We start from the raw sequence: 22,046 nt of genomic DNA, 5'->3' as shown, positions 1-22,046 counted from the left end.
TCTATAGGTTCCAGCCATTTGATCCCCGGCACAGGGCAAGCCACACCCACCTGCTAGCAGGAGCTGACTTCCAGTGGATTTTCAGGAAAAAGGAGGTAGGTGGCTGAAAGCCCAATCCCTCTCTCCCACCTATAGCTCCAGCTGTGTTTCCATCTGGCAAATCCTGGGGCAGAACACACACACGCACAGCCCAAAGGGAAGGCATCCAGCCTTACCTGGAACCCCAGCTGTCTTTCTCTTTCAGATGCAGAACCTCCTGACAGCTCGGTCGGGGGGTGGGGCTACACGTTGCTCTTCGTCTGGTCTCCTAGGGGCGTCTGGCTCTTCGGCCTCTGTCAGGGGCATCTCATTCCCTGGAATGTCCCCTTCCCGCCGGCAGCAGAGGCGCTGTGGTTTTTTACAGCTCCCTTCCTTCCCCGCTTCCAGCGTCTCCCGTCCGGAGACCCCAGGCTGAGCCTGACCCGGGAGCAAATATTGGTGCGAAGGAATGCTGCCTTCACCCCCATACCCGGCTGCTGGGAGTTTACCAAGTGCCTTCCTGCCATCTACGGGGGCGGGGGTCAAGTCCTCACTCCCAGGGCTGGTTCCCCACCTTGGGCGAGAAGCCCCCACTAGCTCCCTCCACAAAAGACCAGAAAGAAACTTTCGCCGGTCCCCCGCCCCCAGCAGCGCCCCCCCCGCAACACCCCCGCCCCCGCCACACCCCTCCCCACGCCTGCCCTCTCCCAGCCCCCAGCAGGATGGTGGAGGAGGGGCTGAGGGAGGCCGGCTCGCTCGGTGCCCTCTGGGTCCTCGCTTTTCCTCGGGGAGGCGGAGCGGGGCGGGGTGGGTGGGCGGGGAGAGACGAGTCCCTTTCCGAACCTCCAGCATCCTTCCCAGCCTCCCGGTCCTCGCCTCTCCGCGGCCGCGCGCTACCGCCTCTCCGAGGCGCTAGCCGCGGCCCGCCTGCCTTTGGAATTCTGCCCAAAAAAAGGGGCCCTTGAGGAGGAGGAGGTAGGAGAGGAGGGACGGAGGCCGGCGGCGAGAAACGGAATCCGGAGTCCAAAACAGTACGGGGAGAGGAGAGGACCAGAGCCGCGGCGGCGGCAGCGGCTCTGAAGCTCGGCCGCTGCGCCCGGCCGCAGTGCATCAGCGTGGCCGCCCTGACATCCCCAGGATGGTTAACGCGGGGCATTACGCACTGGTTAACAGGCTCCGAGCTGCTGAGCGACTTGTTTTAAGCATTTTCTCCCTCGCTCTCGCTTTTAATCTTGTCTCTAGTGGCGTGTGTAGGGGGGAGGACTTTATTTCCATTGGCTAAGCTCTCCCTTCCCACCCACATCTCTTCCACATCACCTTGGTGTCTCCCTAAATAAAACCAGCCTTCCTTATCGCCTGGACAAAATCAGGAGCTAGAGTTTGAATGGGTTTTACATAAACACTCACCCCTGGCAGCGTGCGGCTGGGCTCTCAGGATAAACTCACGGCACCTGGCCTGATGCTTGCCTTTCCTTCCCTCCCTTGAACGTCAAGGTTTAAGCAGAGCCCGAGGACTGGGAACTCTTCCCTGAAATCTGATCAACCTGAAGCCAGTTGCGGAACTGCACAGGGTCCCCATGGACCTCAAGGAGAGCCCCAGCGAGGGTAGCCTGCAGCCCTCTAGCATCCAGATCTTCGCCAACACCTCCACTCTCCACGGCATCCGCCACATCTTCGTGTACGGGCCGCTGACCATCCGGCGTGTGCTCTGGGCCATGGCCTTCGTGGGCTCTCTGGGCCTGCTGCTGGTGGAGAGCTCTGAGAGGGTGTCCTACTACTTCTCTTACCAGCACGTCACCAAGGTGGATGAGGTGGTGGCCCAAAGCCTGGTCTTCCCAGCCGTGACCCTCTGTAACCTCAACGGCTTCCGCTTCTCCAGGCTCACCACCAATGATCTGTACCACGCCGGGGAGCTGCTCGCCCTGTTGGACGTCAACCTGCAGATCCCGGACCCGCACCTGGCTGACCCCATGGTGCTGGAGGCCCTGCGGCAGAAGGCCAACTTCAAGCACTACAAACCCAAGCAGTTCAGCATGTTGGAGTTCCTGCACCGCGTGGGCCATGACCTGAAGGATATGATGCTCTACTGCAAGTTCAAAGGGCAGGAGTGTGGCCACCAGGACTTCACCACAGTGAGTACTTGGCTTTCAGCTCATTTTTGCGCTCAGTCCTTTTGAGAAGTACCACGCTGGCGGTCTGCGGCTTGGTTCGAGGTCTCTCTGTGCTTTGGAGCAGGAGAGAGAGCAGTGTCTCAGTTGGAGGCCAAGAGGGTAGTCGGCCAGAGTTGTTGGAACTGGTCGGAGAGGCCTGCCTGCTGGGTTGGAGCACTCCTGTCTGGTCAGATGTGCGGGGCGAGCAGGGGGCGCCTGGCCGTGGTGGCGGATCGTTACCCTAGGGGTGCTGAGTTGCCTTCCACCCACCCAGAGGGAGGAGGCCTGAGCCGTCCGTGGTCCAGGGCACTCGGTGTCTGAGCTGTGTGACTGGGACAGCTTGTCATTGCCGAGGTGGCATTTTCTCTCTCTCTGCTCGGAAGTGGCATCAGGCACTGCATCCTGTGGGCTGGGCTGGAGCTTAAAGCTGCCAGGAAAGGGGGTGGGGGGCACCAGGCAGCCTGGATGGTTCCAGTGGCTTTGGGAGCTTGCTGGAGCAGGTGATGCTGCAAAGGTGTGGAAGTCTCCTTCCTTTTCCTGTGTGGATTCTGAGCTCCGTGCGGGGAGAGGAGAGGCCAGGGGAACCCCGGGTCTCTGTCTGGTCTGCTGGCAGGTCAAAAACAAAGAGATGTTCAGGGTCCGTGGGCCAAAGAGGAGGGTCTATGTGGAGACCCATGCACAGGACGGGCAGTGAGGTGTCTGGGAGGGTGAAACGCTGCAGGCTGGCTGGTCTGCGAGTTTCAGCTTGAAACTCAAAGGCTCGTTTGCTGTCTGTATGATGATCCCTTAACAACGTGGATACGTGGATACAGAGGGGTGGTGTGGGGAGGGGGCGAGCAGCTGTGAGATCCGCAAGCCTGGAGGAGGAGAGTGGAGCTGAGTAAAGAGGAAGAGCGGAGGGGGAGGTGGATCCCATTCGGGACAGGGCTTCCTGGAGGGGCAGGGGAAGAATGGGAGGAGAGCTGTGGCTGCCAGGGTTCTGTGTCTGCCTAATTAGTGGGCTGCTGGGCAGAACTTGGCATAACAGGTCTGGTTGCAGCTGCCCACACCTCCTTGCTCCCAGGCGGGTCTGGGACATCAAGTGCTGTGGGACCCTCCGGAAGCCCAGCGTGGGCTTCTCCCAAAGCCGCCTTAAGGGAGAACCGAGAGCTTTTGAGTCTCAGAGCCTTGAGCCAAATTGCAGTTGTAATTTCGGGGTGGCAGGTACTGCAATTGCAAAGAGACTGGACTCTGTTGTCAGCTCTTGTCTGAGGTCCTCTGCCTAATTAAGACATGCTCTACCTTTCTCTGTGGTGCATCCACTCCCCGCCGGCTCTCAGGGCCACTGCCTACCACACTCTTGCTCTGAGTTTCTTTTAATGCTACAACCAGTCTCTGCACACAGCCTCTATGCTTGCTGTGCGCTGTCTCTGATTCTGGAAAAGCCAAGAGTGCCTGGGGGTGGGTGGGGGTGGGGCGCGGGGCTGGGGAGGGCTCATTGCCTCTGGCATCCCCTGGAGCTCTGTTTCCTGGGGGAGTTGTTTTGTATTATCCATTTGAAACACTATGCAAAAGAGCCCGGCAAGATCAGGCTGTGGTGTATGTATGCTAAAGAGGAAGCAGGTCTGAGCTGGGGGGAAGGGACCAGCAGTCCTGGAAGCCTTTCTAAATGGAGCAAACAGGATCCGAAAACATGTCACACACAATGTCTTGGGTGGCTTGGGGAGAGTTGGGGAAAAATCCTCATTCTTGGAGGCTGAAACTATCCCTGTATCCACCCCGTGCTTTCTAGTGCCGTGGCAACGCTCCGCTTCACCACTGCACCACGCAGCTCAGAAACACACATGGAACATGCAGACAGCAGAGAGAGAGAGAAGGTGGCACCGAGAGCAACTGCAGTTGGTAGCAGACCCTGGGCCAAGTTCTCAAGCATCCTCATAACCACATGTCCACCTAGTGGCTTCCTCTCAATTCATGACGAAGTTCCACTTAGAAGTAAAGGTTCTTTGATCCCAGGCTGCAGTTTTGTACTTAGCCTATCATTTCGGTCCCTGGGGTCCCAAGAGGCCAAAGATCAGGCTGTAAAACCTGACCCAACCCTTTGACCTTTCCAGGTTGTCTCTTAAATAATGAAGCTGCCTGTGGACACAATTTATTACTTAGTAAGTGTCACGTCATTATCTGCCATCCTTACCAGGTTCAAGACTGATTTGGTTGAGTGTCCCTCCTTAGACTGACTCTCAATGGATGACCTCCTCTAGCATTGAAAAGGGGATGGGTCTCAGGGCTGGATTGCCAAGCTGTTCAGTAGAGTGTCCAAAAGGGCACCCGCTCTAGGAAGCTTGGCGCATACTCCAGGCAGGAGGCTGATCTTTTTCACCCGTTGATTGCAATGAGCAGCCATGCTACAAGGCGCAGACATGATGCCAAGTTCATTCCAAGACCTTGCAGTGAGGGCTAATCCTTCCCACTCGCCCTTGTCTCCCTGGCTCCTTGGCCTGGGGTGCAGGTGTGCTTGTCCTTGGCCTGGGGTGCACCGGAGGAGAGCGAGACCTCACAGGTGGTTATGGGAGAAGTTGGCTCACCAGCTTTCTCTCTCATTCATTCTCTCTACTACGTATCCCTCTCCCTTTGGTTAATTTACTGGGCTCTCCCTGGGTTTGTCCTATGCTGGGTGGCTTCCTTCCCTATGAGCTGTGGCTAGCTTATTAGAGAGTGAAGTGTGGGGAGGGGCTGCCCCAGGTGGATCATTTTTCCTGGTTTTCTTTTTCTGCAAAGCGTACCTAGTGCCATCTCCAGGGCTAATGCTTTCGCATACGCGTCCTTATTCCAAGTTCTTAGCTGGTGTGCATAATACCCTTTAATGAGCGAATGAGCCATGATTCTAGCAGAGTGAAAGGTTGTCTGTGGAGGTTAAAAGTCCCAGAAGCCAGGTGTGGGACGCTGACTGCCATGTAAACAGGTGTGCTGCATGATTGGGCAGGTACACTCTTAGCCCTGACCTAAGACCGCCTGACTTCAGATAGGCACATACTTTTCTTTCCTGGAAGAGGAGAGGAGGGCTTTGATTCAACAGTGTCTACGCAGCGGAGATCGCCCTGCTGACCCAGAGTGGAAGGAAAGGAGTTGGGGTGAGAGGGCTGGCCAGGGGGTGTGTCTCTGGACATGACTGGATGAGCTGAAGTTAAGATTGGGAGTAGGAGAACATAGGTTCGAATCCCAGCTCCGTCATTTCTTAGCTTATTCCCTGGGTCGTATTTTGTACCCTCTCTCGGTATCGACTTGCTTGTGGAACATGTGATAGTAACATGTGATTTTGTAACTCACAGGGAGAACGAATCATGTGAGACCATATATGTGAAAAATCTCTTGTGCCTTGTGACAACTAGATGTCACAAGATGTAAGGCGGGGTTATTTTCAAGATTCGTAGGAGGGGTTTTTTAATATAAATTTATTTCTTTGTTTTTATATTTGGCTGTGTTGGGTCTTTGTTGCCGTTTGCGGGCTTTCTCTAGTTGCGCGAGCGGGGGCTGCTCTTGGTTGCGGTGCGCGGACTTCTCATTGCAGTGGCTTCTCGTTGCAGAGCACAGGCTCTAGGCGCGTGGGCTTCAGTAGTTGTGGCACACAGGCTCAGTAGCTGTGGCGCACGGGCTTCAGTAGTTGTGGCTCGCAGGCTCTAGAGCGCAGGCTCAGTAGTTCTGGCACATGGGCTTCCTTGCTCCGCGGCATGTGCGATCTTCCCGGGCTAGGGATCGAACCCGTGTCGCCTGCATTGGCAGGTGGATTCTTAACCACTGAGCCACCAGCGAAGCCCGTTGTAGGAGGGCTTTTATTGTCCAGCCTACCTGCCCTGTTTGCAGCCCTCCAGAAGAGTCAGTTGATTAGTAATGCTGTCAGGATAGACCAGAGAGAGAGAGGAGGCTGCTGCTTTCTGAGCCCTGGGTTAAAGCCCAGCATCGCAGAGCTGGGGTTCTGTAGAGTGGAGGTCACAGCTGGGTTCAATAGCTAACTATTGCGGACAGGTGGCAACCCCACTGCCTGTGACTAGCACGTGACTGTTTCACATTGTTTCTCTGCTTATCACATTGGGGTTCATCTGCCTCCAAGTTCAGGATTGCAAATGACCCCTCAGTCTGCATTTTTAACCTGATTGCCATAGTGTGTGTGCGTGTGTGTGTGTGTGCGTGCACGCGCGCATGTGTGTATGCGTGTGTGTGCGTGTACGTGTGTGTGTGTGTACTTTAAACTAGAGATTTCTTAGGAAAGGCATTTCCTTCTTTTCTTACTGAAAGAAGCGTCTCTCCACAGTGGGATCTTGTTAGAGGCAATTCTATGACTCCTAGTCGTCTGCATCACATAGCATTATAGAGATGCGGAGGGGAGGGCTTAGGCAGCTCCCATATTTGGAAATCTTGCCACAGGCTGGTGGGTCCCTAGCTAAGCTTATTACTTCTTATCACATGAGGAGCAGGTGTGTGAAGAAGGTGGGCTTTGGGGAGAGATCTGAGTTGGAATTCCAACCGTACCCCCTCTTCGATGTGTAATCATGGGCAAATTTCTTAATCTTACTCTCTCCGTCTCTAATTAGGAACAATAATACCTGCCACTCAGAGTTGCTGTACTGATCCAGGGAGGCCAAAGGATGCCAAGAGCTAGTGCATGGCAGATGCCTCGTACAGGGCAGGCCCCATGCTTTGCTTAGTGTCCCCCGGGAGTGCTGACTGAGCCTTCGTTGGATTCTGGCTGTCTTGACTTCAGGACAGTGTCCTTCTCACTATTCCACACTGTGACTCACTAACAGCTTTGGAGCATGGTCAATTGCTGTGTTTGTGGGCTTCTTAATTCTCGTAATATGACAAACGTTCCCTTTTCTCAGGACTTCCATATCGGTTCTGCTGCCTAAACATCCTCTCCTTACCTGCCATCTTGGCTTCCGGTCCAGGTCATGCCACTAACCTCAGCCCAGGAAGCTTGTGCTGCCCTAACCCCTGATAAGAGTCGAGTGGCCTGGGTAGCAGGCCTGCATCTTTTATCTTGAGTGTGTGTGCTGTGTGTCTGCACATCCGTTCCTTTGTTAATCAAACAGAGCACCTCCCATGTAGCAGGGAGAGAGCTAGACCAGATTCTTGCCATCTGAAAGCTCATGGCCCATTTCCCATCCCCTGTGGATGGGAGTGGGGTGTTGAGAGCAGGAGTCTTGTCTCATCAAACACATTCTCTGCACCTTTCATGCTGAATGCAGGGTCTGCCCACAGTAAATACCCAACAAAGATTTTTTTTTTTTAATTCAATAGTTACTTGCTGTTTCCTGAACTGACCCAGCATCCTTTGCTCATGGGCCTTTCTTACTTCTTTTCATCTCTCACTTCTCTCTCTCTGTCTACTTATTTAAATCCTACTCATCCTTTAAAATCCGGCTCTAGGCGTGGTCGCCATTGGGGATGAGAGGCTGGGCGGACTCGGGCCCCAGGACACCCTGGCGCTGGGTGGCAACGGAAGAGGCCAGAGGAGCTGCAGGTGCTGGGGGACGCGAAACGGGCCCGCAGGAGATTAGAAGCAGCGGCGCAGGAGCGGGGCTGCCTCCACGTGAAGGTGCGCGTGCCAGTGTCCTGGGGCAGCGAGGAGCCCAAGTCACTGGATGCCCAGCCCAGAGGCCACCTCCCCGCACCGCAGCCAGACGGCGACCAGGGGCGACCAAGTGTAGGGGTTCCTCAGGATGGCGGAAGGAGCTGGGCCCAGCCTTGCCCAGGATGCATTGCGGGGGAGCCGCAGGTTACATTGCGTTCTGTGGTATAATCCTGAACAACGGTGAAATCAAAGATCCAGCAACTTGAACTAACTGTATTTCGGTTGATTCACTGTAACTGCCAAACATGCCCTGGATTTCGAATAAATAATACGACCCCCCCACCCCCCAAAACATCTGGCTCTAATATCTCTGTGGCCCTCTCCAGGAAACCACTGCCCCCTCTCCCCATGTCATAATCTAACTTAATCTCTTCCTCTCCTGTTCTCTAAACAGCCTTTGGATTACTCCTCTCCTAGAACAGTCATTATACTTTTCCTTGCATTAGAATCATGAAGTGTTTAGGCTGCAAGGAACCTTAGAGATGATTTAATTTAAAACGGAATTCTTTAACCACTGATAATTTTTATTCATTGCCCATTTCAGTTTCTCCTCCCCATAAGACATGATGTCTTTTCTAACTTGATATTCTCAGGACTTAGAACTGCTTAGCACAGGGAAAGCTCTTACAGTGTGTCGTGAGTGTGTGAAGTGGGTTTGAAGTTTTTCAAATGTCAGGTGACTCTGATGTCAACTGAAATAGCCATTTTTTGGCTTCCCTTTTCAGTATAGGGACCCAGGATTCCACCTGCATTGGGAAGACTTGTCTCATTATTGTTTTTTTTTTTTGCGGTACGCGGGCCTCTCACTGCCGTGGCCTCTCCTGTTGCGGAGCACAGGCTCCGGATGCGCAGGCTCAGCGGCCATGGCTCACGGGCCCAGCCGCTCCGCGGCATGCGGGATCCTCCCGGACCGGGGCACGAACCCGTGTCCCCTGCATCGGCAGGCGGACTCCCAACCACTGCGCCACCAGGGAAACCCTGTTGTTATTATTTTAACAGTACACTTTCTGATTATAGAAACAATCCAGTCACTGGAGAAGACTTGGGAAGTGTGGGAAAGAATAAAGAAGAAGAAAAAATGTCCCAGAATAGCATCTTAGGTATAATTACATGTATTATTTTAGTATTTGGGGAGTAGCTCCATTTGGTCATGCCTGGGATCACACATCTGTACATGTGTTACCTCGTCTGGCATGCAGTGCACACTTAGTCACTGTCACCTTGCTTTCTTCATCCTGGGTCCCCTGGGTAGTCTCCAGGGTGTTAGAGATTCCCTCAACGGTCCACTTAGAGTAAAAATAAAATCCAAAGATATGTCTCCATGGGTCTGAGCAATACCCCTTTGGTGGGATATATTTTGTCTTATCTGCCAGCAGCATCCGGGGATAATTTGTGAGAGCGAGGGGAAATTGCCCCTCTTACCTCAGCGTCCTTGGATTACAGGTTCACAGATGAACACCAGTTACTCTTTTTTGATGGTAATTTATTGACAGTCTAGGTGTGCATTTACCTGAAGCCATCTTGGTCCTGTTTGTTGGGTTGAACCAGAGATGTGTTTGTTGACACCAAACTAGATCTTCTGACTGAGGCTTGACCTCGTTCCTGGATGAAGCCCAACCCCTCATGACCATGAGGACCCTGGACCATGAAGCCCAGGAGGTTCTCCTTGCACGGCCATCCCTGCACGCCTCAGCACACAGTGTAGGCCCTGACTCTCCCTCACCTGGGAAGTTTCTAGGCTCCATGTTAAAATGGTCTAGACTGCATTGAATGCAAAGTAGATGGTCTTTCTTATTCCTTAGGTTGCTTGGAAGTTTTGTGAGCATTTGCCATGCCCTTGGAGAGGCAACCTCTGCCCAGCTGTGTGCGTGGTTCTCTGTGGTACCAGCCTACAGTTGGGATCTTCTAGTCTGCAGAATGTTAGGTCATGGCTCTCTGGAAGTAAAGCTTTCAGGGGTGTATTGACTTCTGTCTGATGTGATGAAGGACTAGGACACAGACTAAGAGCTGACTGTTAAAATGACCTGCACCATCTACTTGCAAGAAAAGCTGAAGTGGCAGCGAGCCACAAAGCTGGTGCCTAGCTGCTGTATGTCTGCATCTCTGTCCCTGGGGGTTCTTGGACCTCCAGAATGCTGATGGAAGACTACCTGCAAGCTTACCAAATTGGGAATTGATTCTTTCCCCCTCTCTACAGTGGTTCTCTTTTCCTCTCTGCAGAAACTCCTTCCCTTAACGAAGACATGAATTCTAGACAGTTTTCTGTAAAGTTTCTGAATCCTGGTTTGCTACCGATTTCTAGAGGAAGAGCTGAAATGGGATCCCATGAAAAAAATCCCCAACCACTGAATGGATAGCTCTTACTTTATTTTTTAATTTTTTTGAATTGGTAGCTTTTAGCACCAAGTTTGTTGTCAGAGGCGTTATTCCCATAGATCAGTTCATATTTCAAAACATCGAGTATCGCATTCTCTCCAGCAGAAAAGAAATATGCCACCTGGGTCTAGAGATATCTGAAAGTGTGCTTTGCGCCGTCTCTGTTTCATCTGAGTGTTTACGTTTGATGGAGCTGGGTTGCCATATCAAATTTGACCAGCGGGGCTATTTGACCCATGATCTATTGTAATCTGAAACGAATGGGCTACAGCACCCCTGCAGATTTGAAATTCCATGTGTCATATTTCTCCCCTGCAACAGACTTAAAACCAGTCCATACAGGTGGGACTTAGTGGTTACTGGAAGCCTGTGATAGAAGCCTGTTTATCAGGATGGGCTTTATTTGGGAAGAACATTCTGAAAAACGTCATCCTTTGGATGCTAAACCATCTCTCCATCTCCCAGCACTTATTTTCTCATGAATCAGGTCCATTCCCTATTGATTACCTCACTGGCCACAGAAATTTATACTCAGGAGAAATAAAGTACAAAGCACAGAAAGAACATATTTGCCTGGGTTTATTGACTTCTGCTGATGGAGTGGCCCGGCCTTGGGCAAGGTAATTAGCTTCTGTGGGCCTCAGTTCCCTCACTTGTAAGATGAGGGGGTTAAACTAGGTGACTCCCAAGGACTTGCCAACTTGGAGAACTGTAATACAATAGAACACAATCGAAACTTATTTTCTGATCTCGCATTTGTTCACTGAAATAACTTTAACTTATGCTTGGGGGCAGAGAGTTGATGTTATTTTGTAACCAGATATATTTATCCATTTATTTGTGTAATGTAGATGGAGCTGTACAGTGGAAGGAAAAATACCCTGATATGCTGAGTGGCTGTAGTGGGAATACGGAGGCACAGAATTCTACCGTCAAGACTCTGTCCGTGAGCCGTGCGTGTCTGACTGCCATTCATCAGTCTGACTGAAAGTTTCCATCACACTGGTCCTACAGTTGTGAGCAGGGGTCTGTGTACAAATTAGCAAGGGCATCTGTGAAAGATGCTGTTGGTGTTCCATCCAGATCCCCTTTCCTGCTGCTGTGGCTACAAGCTTCTGCACTGAGAACAGGAGGATGCCCTTGGTCCTTAGTCTACTGGCCCTGCCTTTCCTGGAGATATCTGAGAAGTTATGCACCTCCCCACCACCTGGGGGCAGCCAGGAGCCAGCGACTCCTGACTGACAGGAGTGCAAAATGCCAGGCACCTTGCCTCAAGACCCAACAAATTATGGTGCAGTTTACACTCCAGAGCTTTCCATGGGATCAGGCTGAGCTAGACTTCTCCTGAAACCACGTCTTTGCTTACCTTTTCTCCCTGCCCTATCGTTCATACCTCACTCCCCTCTAGGCTTTTCCTGAGCTCATTCCCTCAATAAATCACGTGGACAAGAAACCGCATCTCAGGCTGTGCTAGGGAACCCGCCCTGTGTATTGATTCGTTTTACCTTCTCCATCTGTTTGACAACATGGAGACTCACTTAGGCACATGGGCCTGTGTCTGGCTTAGAAAGAAGGAAATACCTGTTTCAAAAGTCTTATAAGCCTCATTCTTTCTTGATGTGCCCACCACTGGGGCCTGTAACAATGTCCAAGGGAGACTTTCCATAATTCAAGTGAGCATCTCTCTATTAGGATCCACTATTGTAGGCTCAGCTGGTTTGCTCCTCTTTGGAACTTTTTGTCCGAGGAAAGCCCTTCCCAAAGTTGCCCATGTCCTAAGGGCTGAGCTATCCTTATTCTCTCAGCTCCTGCATCCCCCCCCACGCCCCCCCCCCCGAACCCTGTCCCCTGCCCAGGCTGCTCACATTCTAGCTCACACCTTTACCAACACCTGCCTTCTCGTCATTTCCCATTTCCCAGTTCTGCTGTCTCTGAAAGCATCCCTTTCTCACCCTCCTCCCAGCCTTCACTGCCATTTCCTCCTAGATGGGCCTCAGTCTGGCTTTAAGCCATGGGCGGGGGGGGGGGGGAGGCGACTGCCTTCGATGTTGGCAGTGGTTCGGCTTCATCTGTAAAGCAGGAGGCAGTGAGAAATGTACGGCTGACCGGGGCTGTTGCTCTTCATATGTCACAGAAACCGTGAGTGATGAGGGATGCAGGGAAGAACTGAGACTGTTTAGCCTGAAAAGGGAAGCAGGTGACTCAAGGCTGGGTGGTTGCTGTCTTCATACACTTCAAAGATCCTTGTAGAGAAGAGGGATGAGGTTTTCTCTTTGTGAGGCCAGAATGCAGTGCTGGTACCCAGGGGTGGGCAGACGTTCACAGAGGTGAGTATCAGCTGCTTAGAAGGAGCCATCCTGGGACCACCTGTGCCCTGTCATCAACTCTAGCTGAGGCCATACAATTGCTAATTGGTGATGCTGTAGGGGTGGATCAATGTCAGGTAAGGAGTTCGATGTAATGACCTCTACAGTTACTTTCAACTCTGAGCATCTTTGATTTATTTCCTTTTGGAACAGATATTTGGGGCCAGAGGTGAGGGCCACTGACAGATGGCATAGGGAAGAATTGATAGTAACTGCAAGCCAGTACATCCACCGTGGAACACCACCTTATTTCCCGATACAGCGTAGCCTTGAGGCTGTTTCAGGAGCGGGGAATAAAAATGTTGCTGCTGGAGAAGACTTGGAGACAGAACATGCTCAGTTCATCCAGAGAGAGTGCAGGACACGTGTGGGTGAGGGTCACCGGGGCTTGGAGTGGCTGGTAAATGACCTGGCCTCCCCAAGGGAGTATGCACGGCTCCTGGAGAAGCAGTTCCCAGGGCAACTTGTCATAAATTCCCGGCACTAGCTTCAGTCCTAGAGAGCAAATCTTGCGTGTGCTTGGACCTGACCTGCTTTCTGGTAGGGGCTGGGGAGACAGAGAGGTACTCAAGTTTAAGGTAACTCTGGGGTGGGTGGGGCTAGAGATAGAGCCGGTTATAGGGGCTGGGAAGGAAGTTAATGTGGCTGGGAGAATGCCCTGCCTGGGAGCTCCAGGGTGTTATGGCCGGTGTGGGAAGGATGAAGGGGCTCTGGCATTGGAGGTAATCACAGAATGAGATATTTTAGCCAATCGTGGAATTCAGTGCCAGACAGGTGTGGGGTCCGGGCTTGCATAACTGTGATTTTTTTTTTTTTTTTGATTAATAAGAAACATATACTTGGTCTTCATCCCTGGTTCCTGGTACAAGAGCTTGAAAAACCCTTGCGATTTCCTGAGGAATTGGGTGAGAGGAGCATCTTTTGTTACTGCTGGTAAGGCCCTTTCAACCAGATGTGAATTTATGCTAAGGAAGTGACTCTTGCTGGGCCCCTGGATAGCTTCAGGATGGGGGTGGGTTGCCGTCAGCCATACGATTAGAGGGCTGGAAATTGAGTTAATCACCAGTGGCCCATGATCAATCCTGCCTATGTAATGGGACTGCTCCATAAGAGCCTCTGAATGAAGGGATTTGGAGAACTTCTGGGTTGGTGAACACATGGAGGTGCTGGGAGGCCGTCATACCGAGAGAAGGCGTGGAAGCTCGGTGCCCCTTACCCTAGACCTTGCCCTATGCATCTCTTCCATCGGGCTGTTCCTGAGTTGTATCCCCTATAATAAACCAGCGATAGTAAGAAAACTTTTCCTGACTTCTGTGAGCCATTCTAGCAAATTATCAAACTTGAGGAGGGGGTCATGGGAACCCTGATTTATAGCCAGTTGGTCAGAAGTACAGGTGGCTTGGTGATTGGCGGCTGAAGTGGGGCCAGTCTTATGGGACTGAACCTTTAATCTATGGGGTCTGCCCTAACTCTGGGTAGTTAGTGTCAGAATTGCTTGGTATGAGGGGAAAACCAACACGTTTGGTGTCAGAAGTGAACTGTCCTGTGAGTTAAAAAAATGGAACTTGGTAGTGATCTTATGCAAGTTACTTAACCTTCCCCCCTCCCTTTCCTCACCTATTAAATAATAGTCATACTGGTATTTACTGTATAGGATGGTGTGCAGCAGTTGAATGAAATAATAGAAGCAAAACTTTAAGCATTGGGCCAGATGTAAGAGTGTCAGTATTTTGTTACTTTTGTTATTACTAAGATGAGCTGGTGATAAGACATAGTGACCGGGGATCTGAGAACAGAGGATTTTGGGGGGAAATCCGCAGTGACATCAGCAAATCCCCAGAGTATGGGGATGAGACTGCAAACGAGCCAGGCACCCAGCTCCTGCTAGAAGACACCCAGAGTATGTGAAAAATAGATCAAAACTATGTAGTTTACAAAACCTATTAATAATTGCGATGTTTTCCGAGTGTGTGCTATATCTCAAGCCCTGTTCTTGACTTGGAATTCGGTCTCTATCTGTAACTCTGTTGTTTGGTATGGAAAAAATTGAGGCTCAGAAAGGTTAAACGACAAGCCTAAAGTCACTTAGCTAAGAATTGGTGGAAGTGGAATTTGAAACAGGTACTCTGGTTCCAGATCCTCCAGGCTTCCTTTATAAGATGCTATTGGATCCTCACAATAACTCTGAAAGTGGAAAAAGTGCATCTGTTTCAGAGTTGAACATCGGTACGGCTCATATCCTTTTCCATTATGCTTTATCACAGGATATTGAATATAGTTCCCTGTGCTATACAATAGGACCTTGTATATCCATCTTGCATATAACAGTTTGCACCAGATGAGGGTTTTGTGCTGCAAGAGAATATTCCAACTTTGCAGAACAAGACTTTCCAGCTACAGTTCCTGCCTTAGAGGAGGAGAACACAGGTGCAGTCAAATGACTGGTTCTGAGAGGTGGCCACCCCAGACCTTCTCCCCTGATGAACGTGCAGGTGTTTTCTGGGCTGATGTCACGCATCTCGGCTCAGCTGGCTTCACTGGCTGCCCAGGAGGGGCACTGCACATCAGCTTTGTGAATTCAATTTTCCCTCTTCAGGGGAAGGTGGACTTTGGATCCTGCTGCCGTGATTTCTGCCTGTTGCAAGCACCACATCTCTAAGAGCTGGACATACGTCTGTGGTCCCCTTGACCTCCCAGCTCTGCAGATTTGCATCAGATCCTTTGTTCTCTCCTGCCCGGTCTCTTGGCTCAGGAATACACAGGTGGAAGGGCCAAGCAATTCCACAGCACCCTCTTCAGGAAAGTCAAGACGCTGGAGACGTCTGTTCTTGCCAGGGTGACACTTGCCGTCTCTCCAGATTGCCAGCTGGGGGGCTCCAGGGTCCGACATTAGGAAATGAGCATCTGTTTCAGATGTGCATGGGATTCCGCTTTGCTGGCTTTTTCTGACTCCACTTCCCCATTTTAAATCCGCCTCTGGGTGGCAGAAATGATAACTTTACGAGAAACAGATCTGTTGAAGGAACCGGCTGGCGAGAGCTTGGCATTGAGAGCTTCTGCCTCCGAATCAGTGACTTGAATTTGAATGTCCAGTTCACGTGTGCTCTGAACAAATTTGCAGGTGACAGGATAGCACAGTGGTTGAGAGCTGGGGTTCCGGAGTGAGACAATCTCGGTTGAAATTCTATACTCATATACTATTTAGATGACCTTGGACAAGATATTTAATTCAATTTGGGGAGAATTAAATGAGTTGTAAACTGTGCAGCACGGTAGAGCTCAGTCACTGTGAGTTGGTTCTCACCCTCCTCCCTGTTTGCATCTCCATCTACATACCAACTTTTCGGCTTCTAATTCAGTATGATATTTTTCTGTTTCCTCATTTCTGTTCTCTGACCTGGGTGCTTTCTCCTGGGATTGGCTGGACTGTGTTCTCTTTTGTTTTCTCCTCCCCCGCTGGATATGGCAATCGAGGGACTTTTCTCGGGAGCAGGGGTGATGGGGAAGATGTTTTAGCGTGTCCACCATGATGATGTAGGGAATTTCAGGTCTCACTTTCTCCCTGGCAGCCCCGAGAGATACCCATCCCTCTAGAGTGTGAGGAGGCGGCCACTGAGAGAGTAGCATCTCTATGAACTGGAAATAACAGTGTCTTCTAAAGTTGGGGCAAGGCTGCTTCTGCCTTCCTAGAATGATTTCTTAGCAGAACACCTTTTATCCCCTGGGCCTGTTAGCTATTTCAGGGACATTCTAAGTGGCTATTAACAAATGTTGAATTATGGCTGCAAACCTCTGGGAGCTCACGTGAATCACAAGTGAGCTCTGTGCAGTCAAGTTGCCACAATGGACTGGGATTAAACAAACAGGGACCATTGTTCTCCCCACAGCAGTGAGGCAAGAAGGCTGCTCTTTGGAGCCTGTGGTCTCAGGCAACATGCTCCTGAGAAGCAGGACACTTCCAGGACACATAGCTCATTGCTGTAGGGCAGATAGGTGCTCTGGGTTTGTAGAGAAGCATATTTCAGCTTCCTATCTGGAGGAATTTACCAACAGTGAGGCAGTATGTCCAGGGATATACCAGCCAATCTCAGGGGTTATGAGTTGCCCAGCACATTGGTTCAGAAAACACCTACTGAGTGCTTCCTATGCTCTGGGCTAAGCTGTACAGAAATGGAAATGAATAAGGCCCAGTCCAGGAGGTCCGGGCGCTCGCAGCCTGGAGGGTAGGCTGAGCAGTAAACAGATTACGTGCAACAGCCAAAGTTTGCACAAGGCGACACAGGGTAGGCTCTAAAAATCTTCCAAAAGGAGATGATATGTATAATTTTTTTTCCCTTTTGAAACAATTTTAAACATATAAATGTTGTAAGACTAGTGCAAAGGATTCCTGAGTATCCAGTGGTCCCAGCGATGTCCTCTTTGGCCGAAGGATCCCATCCCGGATCCTTTATTCTGAGTCTCCTTTATTCTGGAACTGCTTCTCAGTTTCTTCCTGACCTTCATGACCTTGACATTTTTTTAGGAATTCAAGGCCAGTCATTTTCGCAAATGATTTTCAGTCTGATGTTCCCTCTTGATTAGACCCAGATAATGAATTTTTGGTTGAATTTCACAGGATGGATCCAGGATTCTTCTCATCGTATCCTGTCTGGAAGCACACAATATTTATTTGTCCCAATAGTTATAGTGTTAACTTTTATCACTTGATGAACTTGGTGTCTTCCAGGGAAATGCCCATTTCTCATCCCGCTTTCACCCTCTGTTTTTTTTAAATCATCCATTGATTTTTCTTGCTTGAATTATTACAGTGATGCTCGCCAAATGGTGATTTTCTAATTCCATCTTTCCATCTACATTTCTTAGTGGGCTTTCTGAAATACAGAAGAGCTTTCTCTTTTCCCTTTTTATTCGTTCATTCATTTATATCAGCGTAGACTCCAATTTCTGTTTTATTCAGTGGGTTCTCATCTGTTCATATTCTTTCGAAACTCAAAATCTCCCATATTTGGGAACCCCTTCAAGCTGATATCTCTGTCCTTTTGACATTTCCCTGAATCCCTTGAGCACTTTACATATTTCTGGTCCAGCTAGAAGGCTCATCTGTTTTTTCCTGCCCAAGTCCTGTAACTGGCTATTTCTCCAGTGAATCCTGGTTCCTTTTAGTGGGAAATGGTATTTAGAAGCAAGATCTGGGTGCCAGGTCTCACTGCTACTAGGTTGTCAGGGCTCAGGGCCCTCCCAGTGGACAGAGCTAGGATATTTACATGTATATTTGCATCTATATTGAAAAGCACCAGTTGACACAGATACTTCCAATTTTAATCTAACACCACAGCTTCATTCGAAGTCTTTGCCCTTTCCATATTGGTCCTTCCTTTTTTCCTGCAGTAGGAAACCTGCCTCCCATGATCTTATTTACTGTTTGCTCCATTCTCTTGAATGCAGACCATCTTCTCATCCCTACAGACTACTACTCTGCCTGGATGCCTCCTCACAAGGGCCCAGTCCCTGCTGGGCTGCCTTCCTGCCTCTCCCCAAGGCCCTCCTTCTGTGTGCTCTGGCGGCTACTAGGCTGCCTTCCATTCAGATTTCTTCAATTGTCAGATTTCCTCAATTATCCCCCAAACATTTTTACAGATTGTTAACTTAAAAAATTCAGGATCGGGCTTCCCTGGTGACACAGTGGTTGGGAATCTGCCTACCAGTGCAGGGGACACGGGTTCGAGCCCTGGTCCGGGAAGATCCCACATGCCATGGAGCGGCGAAGCCCATGCGCGACAACTACTAAGCCTGCACTCTAGAGCCTGTGAGCCACAACTACTGGAGCCCACGTGCCTAGAGCCCGTGCTCTGCAACGAGAGAAGCCACCGCAGGGAGAGGCCTGAGGACCGCAACGAAGAGCTGCAACTAGAGAAAGCCCATACGCAGCAACGAAGACCCAATAAGGCCAAAAATAAATAAATAAGATATATATTTAAAAAAAAAAATTCAGGATCCACTGAAGATACCATCAAGATTGATGTGTTGCATTTTGTTGTTCTGTCTCCTTAATCAAAATGCTCCCCCCAACATAACACACACAAGCACAGTTCTTAAAAATAGCTTTATTGAGATACAATTCTTACGTCATACAAGTCACCCACATAAAGTGTAAAATTCAGTGGATTTAGTGCATTCACAGCATTGTGAATTTTAGAACATTGTCGTTAAACGGAACCCCAAAAGGAGCTGGGTCCATTAGCTGTTACCTCCCCATGGCCTTCAAGCGCCATCAGTCACTACTCTACTCTCTGTCTCTGTAGATCTGTCCATTCTGGACATTTCATGCTAATGCAGTCACATACTATATAATATATATATCGTGACAGACTTGTCTTGTGTAGCATTATGTTTTCAGGGTCCATCCATGTTGTAGCCTGTATCAGTATTTCATTTCCTTTTATTCCCCCAAATATTCCATTATATGGGTGTGTCACATTTTATTTATCTTTTCATCCTTTGACCTGTTTCCACTTTCTGGCGATTATGAGTAATGCTGCTTTCACACTTCCTTTAGTATTGACTTTTGGAAGAAAACAGACCCATACAAAGTGGTCCCGTACAATCATCCCGCATTATGAATCTGTCTGGTTAGTTCCTTGTGGTTTCACTTAACCTGCTCCTCCCTCCTCTGTATTTCTTATAAACTCGGGGTTGGGTTTAAAGAGTTAATGAAATGCAGGTCAATGTTTTTGGCAAGAGAACTGCATGGATGAAGCTGTGTGCTTTGTATTGCTTCAGAGCAGAAGCTTATTCTGTGATGGTCCCCCTCTTCGAGATGCTGGTTTTGATCCCTTGTTTAAGGTAGCAACTGCTGGATCTTTCTACTGCATCACCTCCCATCATCAAATCATCTGCCGTCATCTCTGGGATGATTCTCTGGTACCCTGTAAATATGCTATTTACCATCATATTTGAACCTGAATTAACAGTTTCATTAGAGTTTGCAAAATTGTGATTTCTCAATTCTTTCTACATTTATTGGCTGACATTCTTTTGTAAAGAAGAGCTTTCCCTCGTCAACTGGGGATCAACCAAGAGTTCCTCCTATAAAGGCAGGATAAATGCTTATTCTTGTCCTTTAATTACCAGTTTCCAGAGGATAGAGTTGGTGTAATAACTACCATAATAACTGAGTGGGAAGGGAGAGGGCAGGTTGGTAGGAGTCCATGCAGCTGTAGTCAAGGCAACCACAGGCTCCTTCCAGATCCCCTCGTATCCCAGGATGGGGATGTTCACCTTTCAGACATGGTTCTTACTGGTCCTGAGCCTGGGCAGGCCTGGGACAGGGGTGGCAGGCACTAAGCTTAGTGGAACAGGGCTGTGACAACACTGACCACATGGCGTAAGGCAGGTCATAAAATTAGGGATCCTAATTATTTGTCCTGACTCTCGGTATCTCCTCACTTCCCTGGAGCCTCCCCAGGAGATGTCCAATGCTTGTGCTGCCTTGCACCTGTCTCCGGGGAGTTCATGCAGCATCCCTCCTCAGTGAGAGCAGAGGAGGTGGGGTAGGAAAGGGAAGTCTCACATGTGGATTCCATTTAATTAAAGTACCTGGATACATGATGAGAGCCAGTCATTTGCTGAGCACTTGCTATGTGCCAGGTGGTGTGGAAAGCACCTCCCAGGGATGTGATGAGAGAGGTACTCTTACTCCTCATATTGTGTGTCAGGACTGAGGTGCAAGAGATTAAAGAAATTGCCAAGGTCTCTAGATTCATGGTCCCATTTACTCCCCTGTTCTGCCTTCCCAGGCAGTGCCTGAAGAGCTTCTGCCAGGAGGGGGCAGAGGGGCCATGGGGGAAGTTTCATATTCTCCTTCCTCCAGCCTGTAGTTCTCTGGATAACTGGATAATTCCTCGGCTATCTGGCTTTGAGCCTGGAGGGAGGGGCTTCTGGATGCAAAGAGAGTGGAGCAGGGTGGGGCTCACAGAGGGGAGAGGCGCCCAGTGAATGCAAGCGTAAGTGTCCTCAGGAACCCTTGGTACCACGGCTCTGTCTCTCACCCCGCATCACTTGACTGATAGTCCACAAACAGGGGCAGCGTTTCCTCCCCATGTCCTGCTCTTTGCCTTGCCTGCTTAGGGGCGCTAATTATCTGGCATGTTAATGAGCCCAGAGGATTAACATGGAACATGGGTAATGATGATTTCACTTGATGGATTCAAAGCTACCTTCCTGGGAAAACAGAATTTAGTCTGTTTTCTGGGAGAGCATCTCACAACCAAACAGCACACAGTGGGTGACTAAGGTCTCAGTGGTGGAGGACCGAGTACATATCCACAACGTGTAGTTCATTCAACCTGCTGTTTGCTCATTCACTCATTCATTCATTCATTCATTTTGCATTCCCCAAGGGTCTACTTGGTACCAGGATGGATAGGGCACCTCCCCTACTCTCAGTGGAATCTCATGTTTTTAGAGGGATGCAGATACGTAAACACATACTTTTAATTAAAACTGTCATGTGAGAATTATCCATGTTGTGCGTGGGGGGGCGCAGTGTGGAGGAGGGAGTGATGTATTCCAACTGGGGGGATTGAAATGGCTTCATGAAGAAGGTAGCCTTTTAGCTAGGCCCTCAAGAGAAGCAGAATTTTGACAAGTGAAAGGGGCAGGTGAGTACATCCTAGGGCTGGGGAACTGTGCCGGTAAAGTTACCTGTAAAGTGTATGCTTGGGTAGAGTCAGGAACAGGAGATAATGCTGCAAAGTTGGTCCTTCCCTGGCTGTGAGGGACCCCGAGTGTTGCAGGCACTGGGGAGCTCTTGAGGGTTCTGAGTGACATGATCCCATTTTACTTTTTATAGAACCATGCTTGCAGCATCCCGGTTGAAGACGGTTTAGCTAAGAAAGAGGATGCAAAGGTCTGCTTTCTGTTTGATTGTTTTGTTATTATTACTGTTTAAAAAATAAGAGTCTTGCCTTTATTGGACTCTTACCTTTTAATCATATCTTTGTGGAGCTCAAGTCCTTGGGTGTGAATTACTGACTGTAGAGTGTAAACAAAACTTCAGGCGGTGAAAAACTTCATCGTCTGTGTGCTAAGAGAACTAATCAAGGCATTAAGGAAAGATTGGAGTCTATGCTTCTCAACCTTGGCCACACAGTGGAATTACTTGGGGAGCTTTAAAAAATACTGATGTCTGGGTCCCACCCCAGAGATGTCTGGGTTGAAGTCTGGGCATCAGAATTTTTCAAAGCTTACCAGATTAATTCTAGTGCTCAGTCAAGGTTAAAAGCTACTAGCCAGAGAACCAGCAGCTTGGAGAATTGGGAGCAAAACCCGGTGCTGGGTTTGCTGACTGGTCTTTTCCCACAGAGACGCTAGCCCTAGCCCTAGCCCTGGTCCTTAGCCACCTTCTGTCTGCAGCTTCGTCTCCTGTGCCTGCTGTGTTCCTCCTGCTGTCAGGCCTCCAGTTACCAAGGGCAGGCCTGTTTGTGACTACGTGGTTCCAGAAGACGGTTCTTGGCTTGGGCCAGCCAG

At 49.8% G+C, this 22,046-nt stretch overlaps 1 protein-coding gene across 1 annotated transcript in view; it reads left to right on the top strand.

Annotated features, from left to right (window-relative positions):
* Positions 1-1,595: 1,595 nt before the first annotated feature.
* ASIC2 (acid sensing ion channel subunit 2) overlaps positions 1,596-22,046 on the top strand; it is a gene marked incomplete at both ends in the record, with an annotated part of 1,020,042 nt that continues 999,591 nt past the window's right edge. Inside the window, one exon of the mRNA XM_082678519.1 lies at positions 1,596-2,150. Within this exon, the coding sequence (XP_082534645.1) occupies positions 1,596-2,150 (555 nt within the window). The remainder of the gene's footprint in view (positions 2,151-22,046) is intronic.

Source organism: Grampus griseus (assembly GCF_964374135.1).
Source record: "Grampus griseus genome assembly, chromosome: 20".
Taxonomy (NCBI): Eukaryota; Metazoa; Chordata; class Mammalia; order Artiodactyla; family Delphinidae; genus Grampus; species Grampus griseus.
This window is presented reverse-complemented; position numbering and strand designations above follow the sequence as displayed.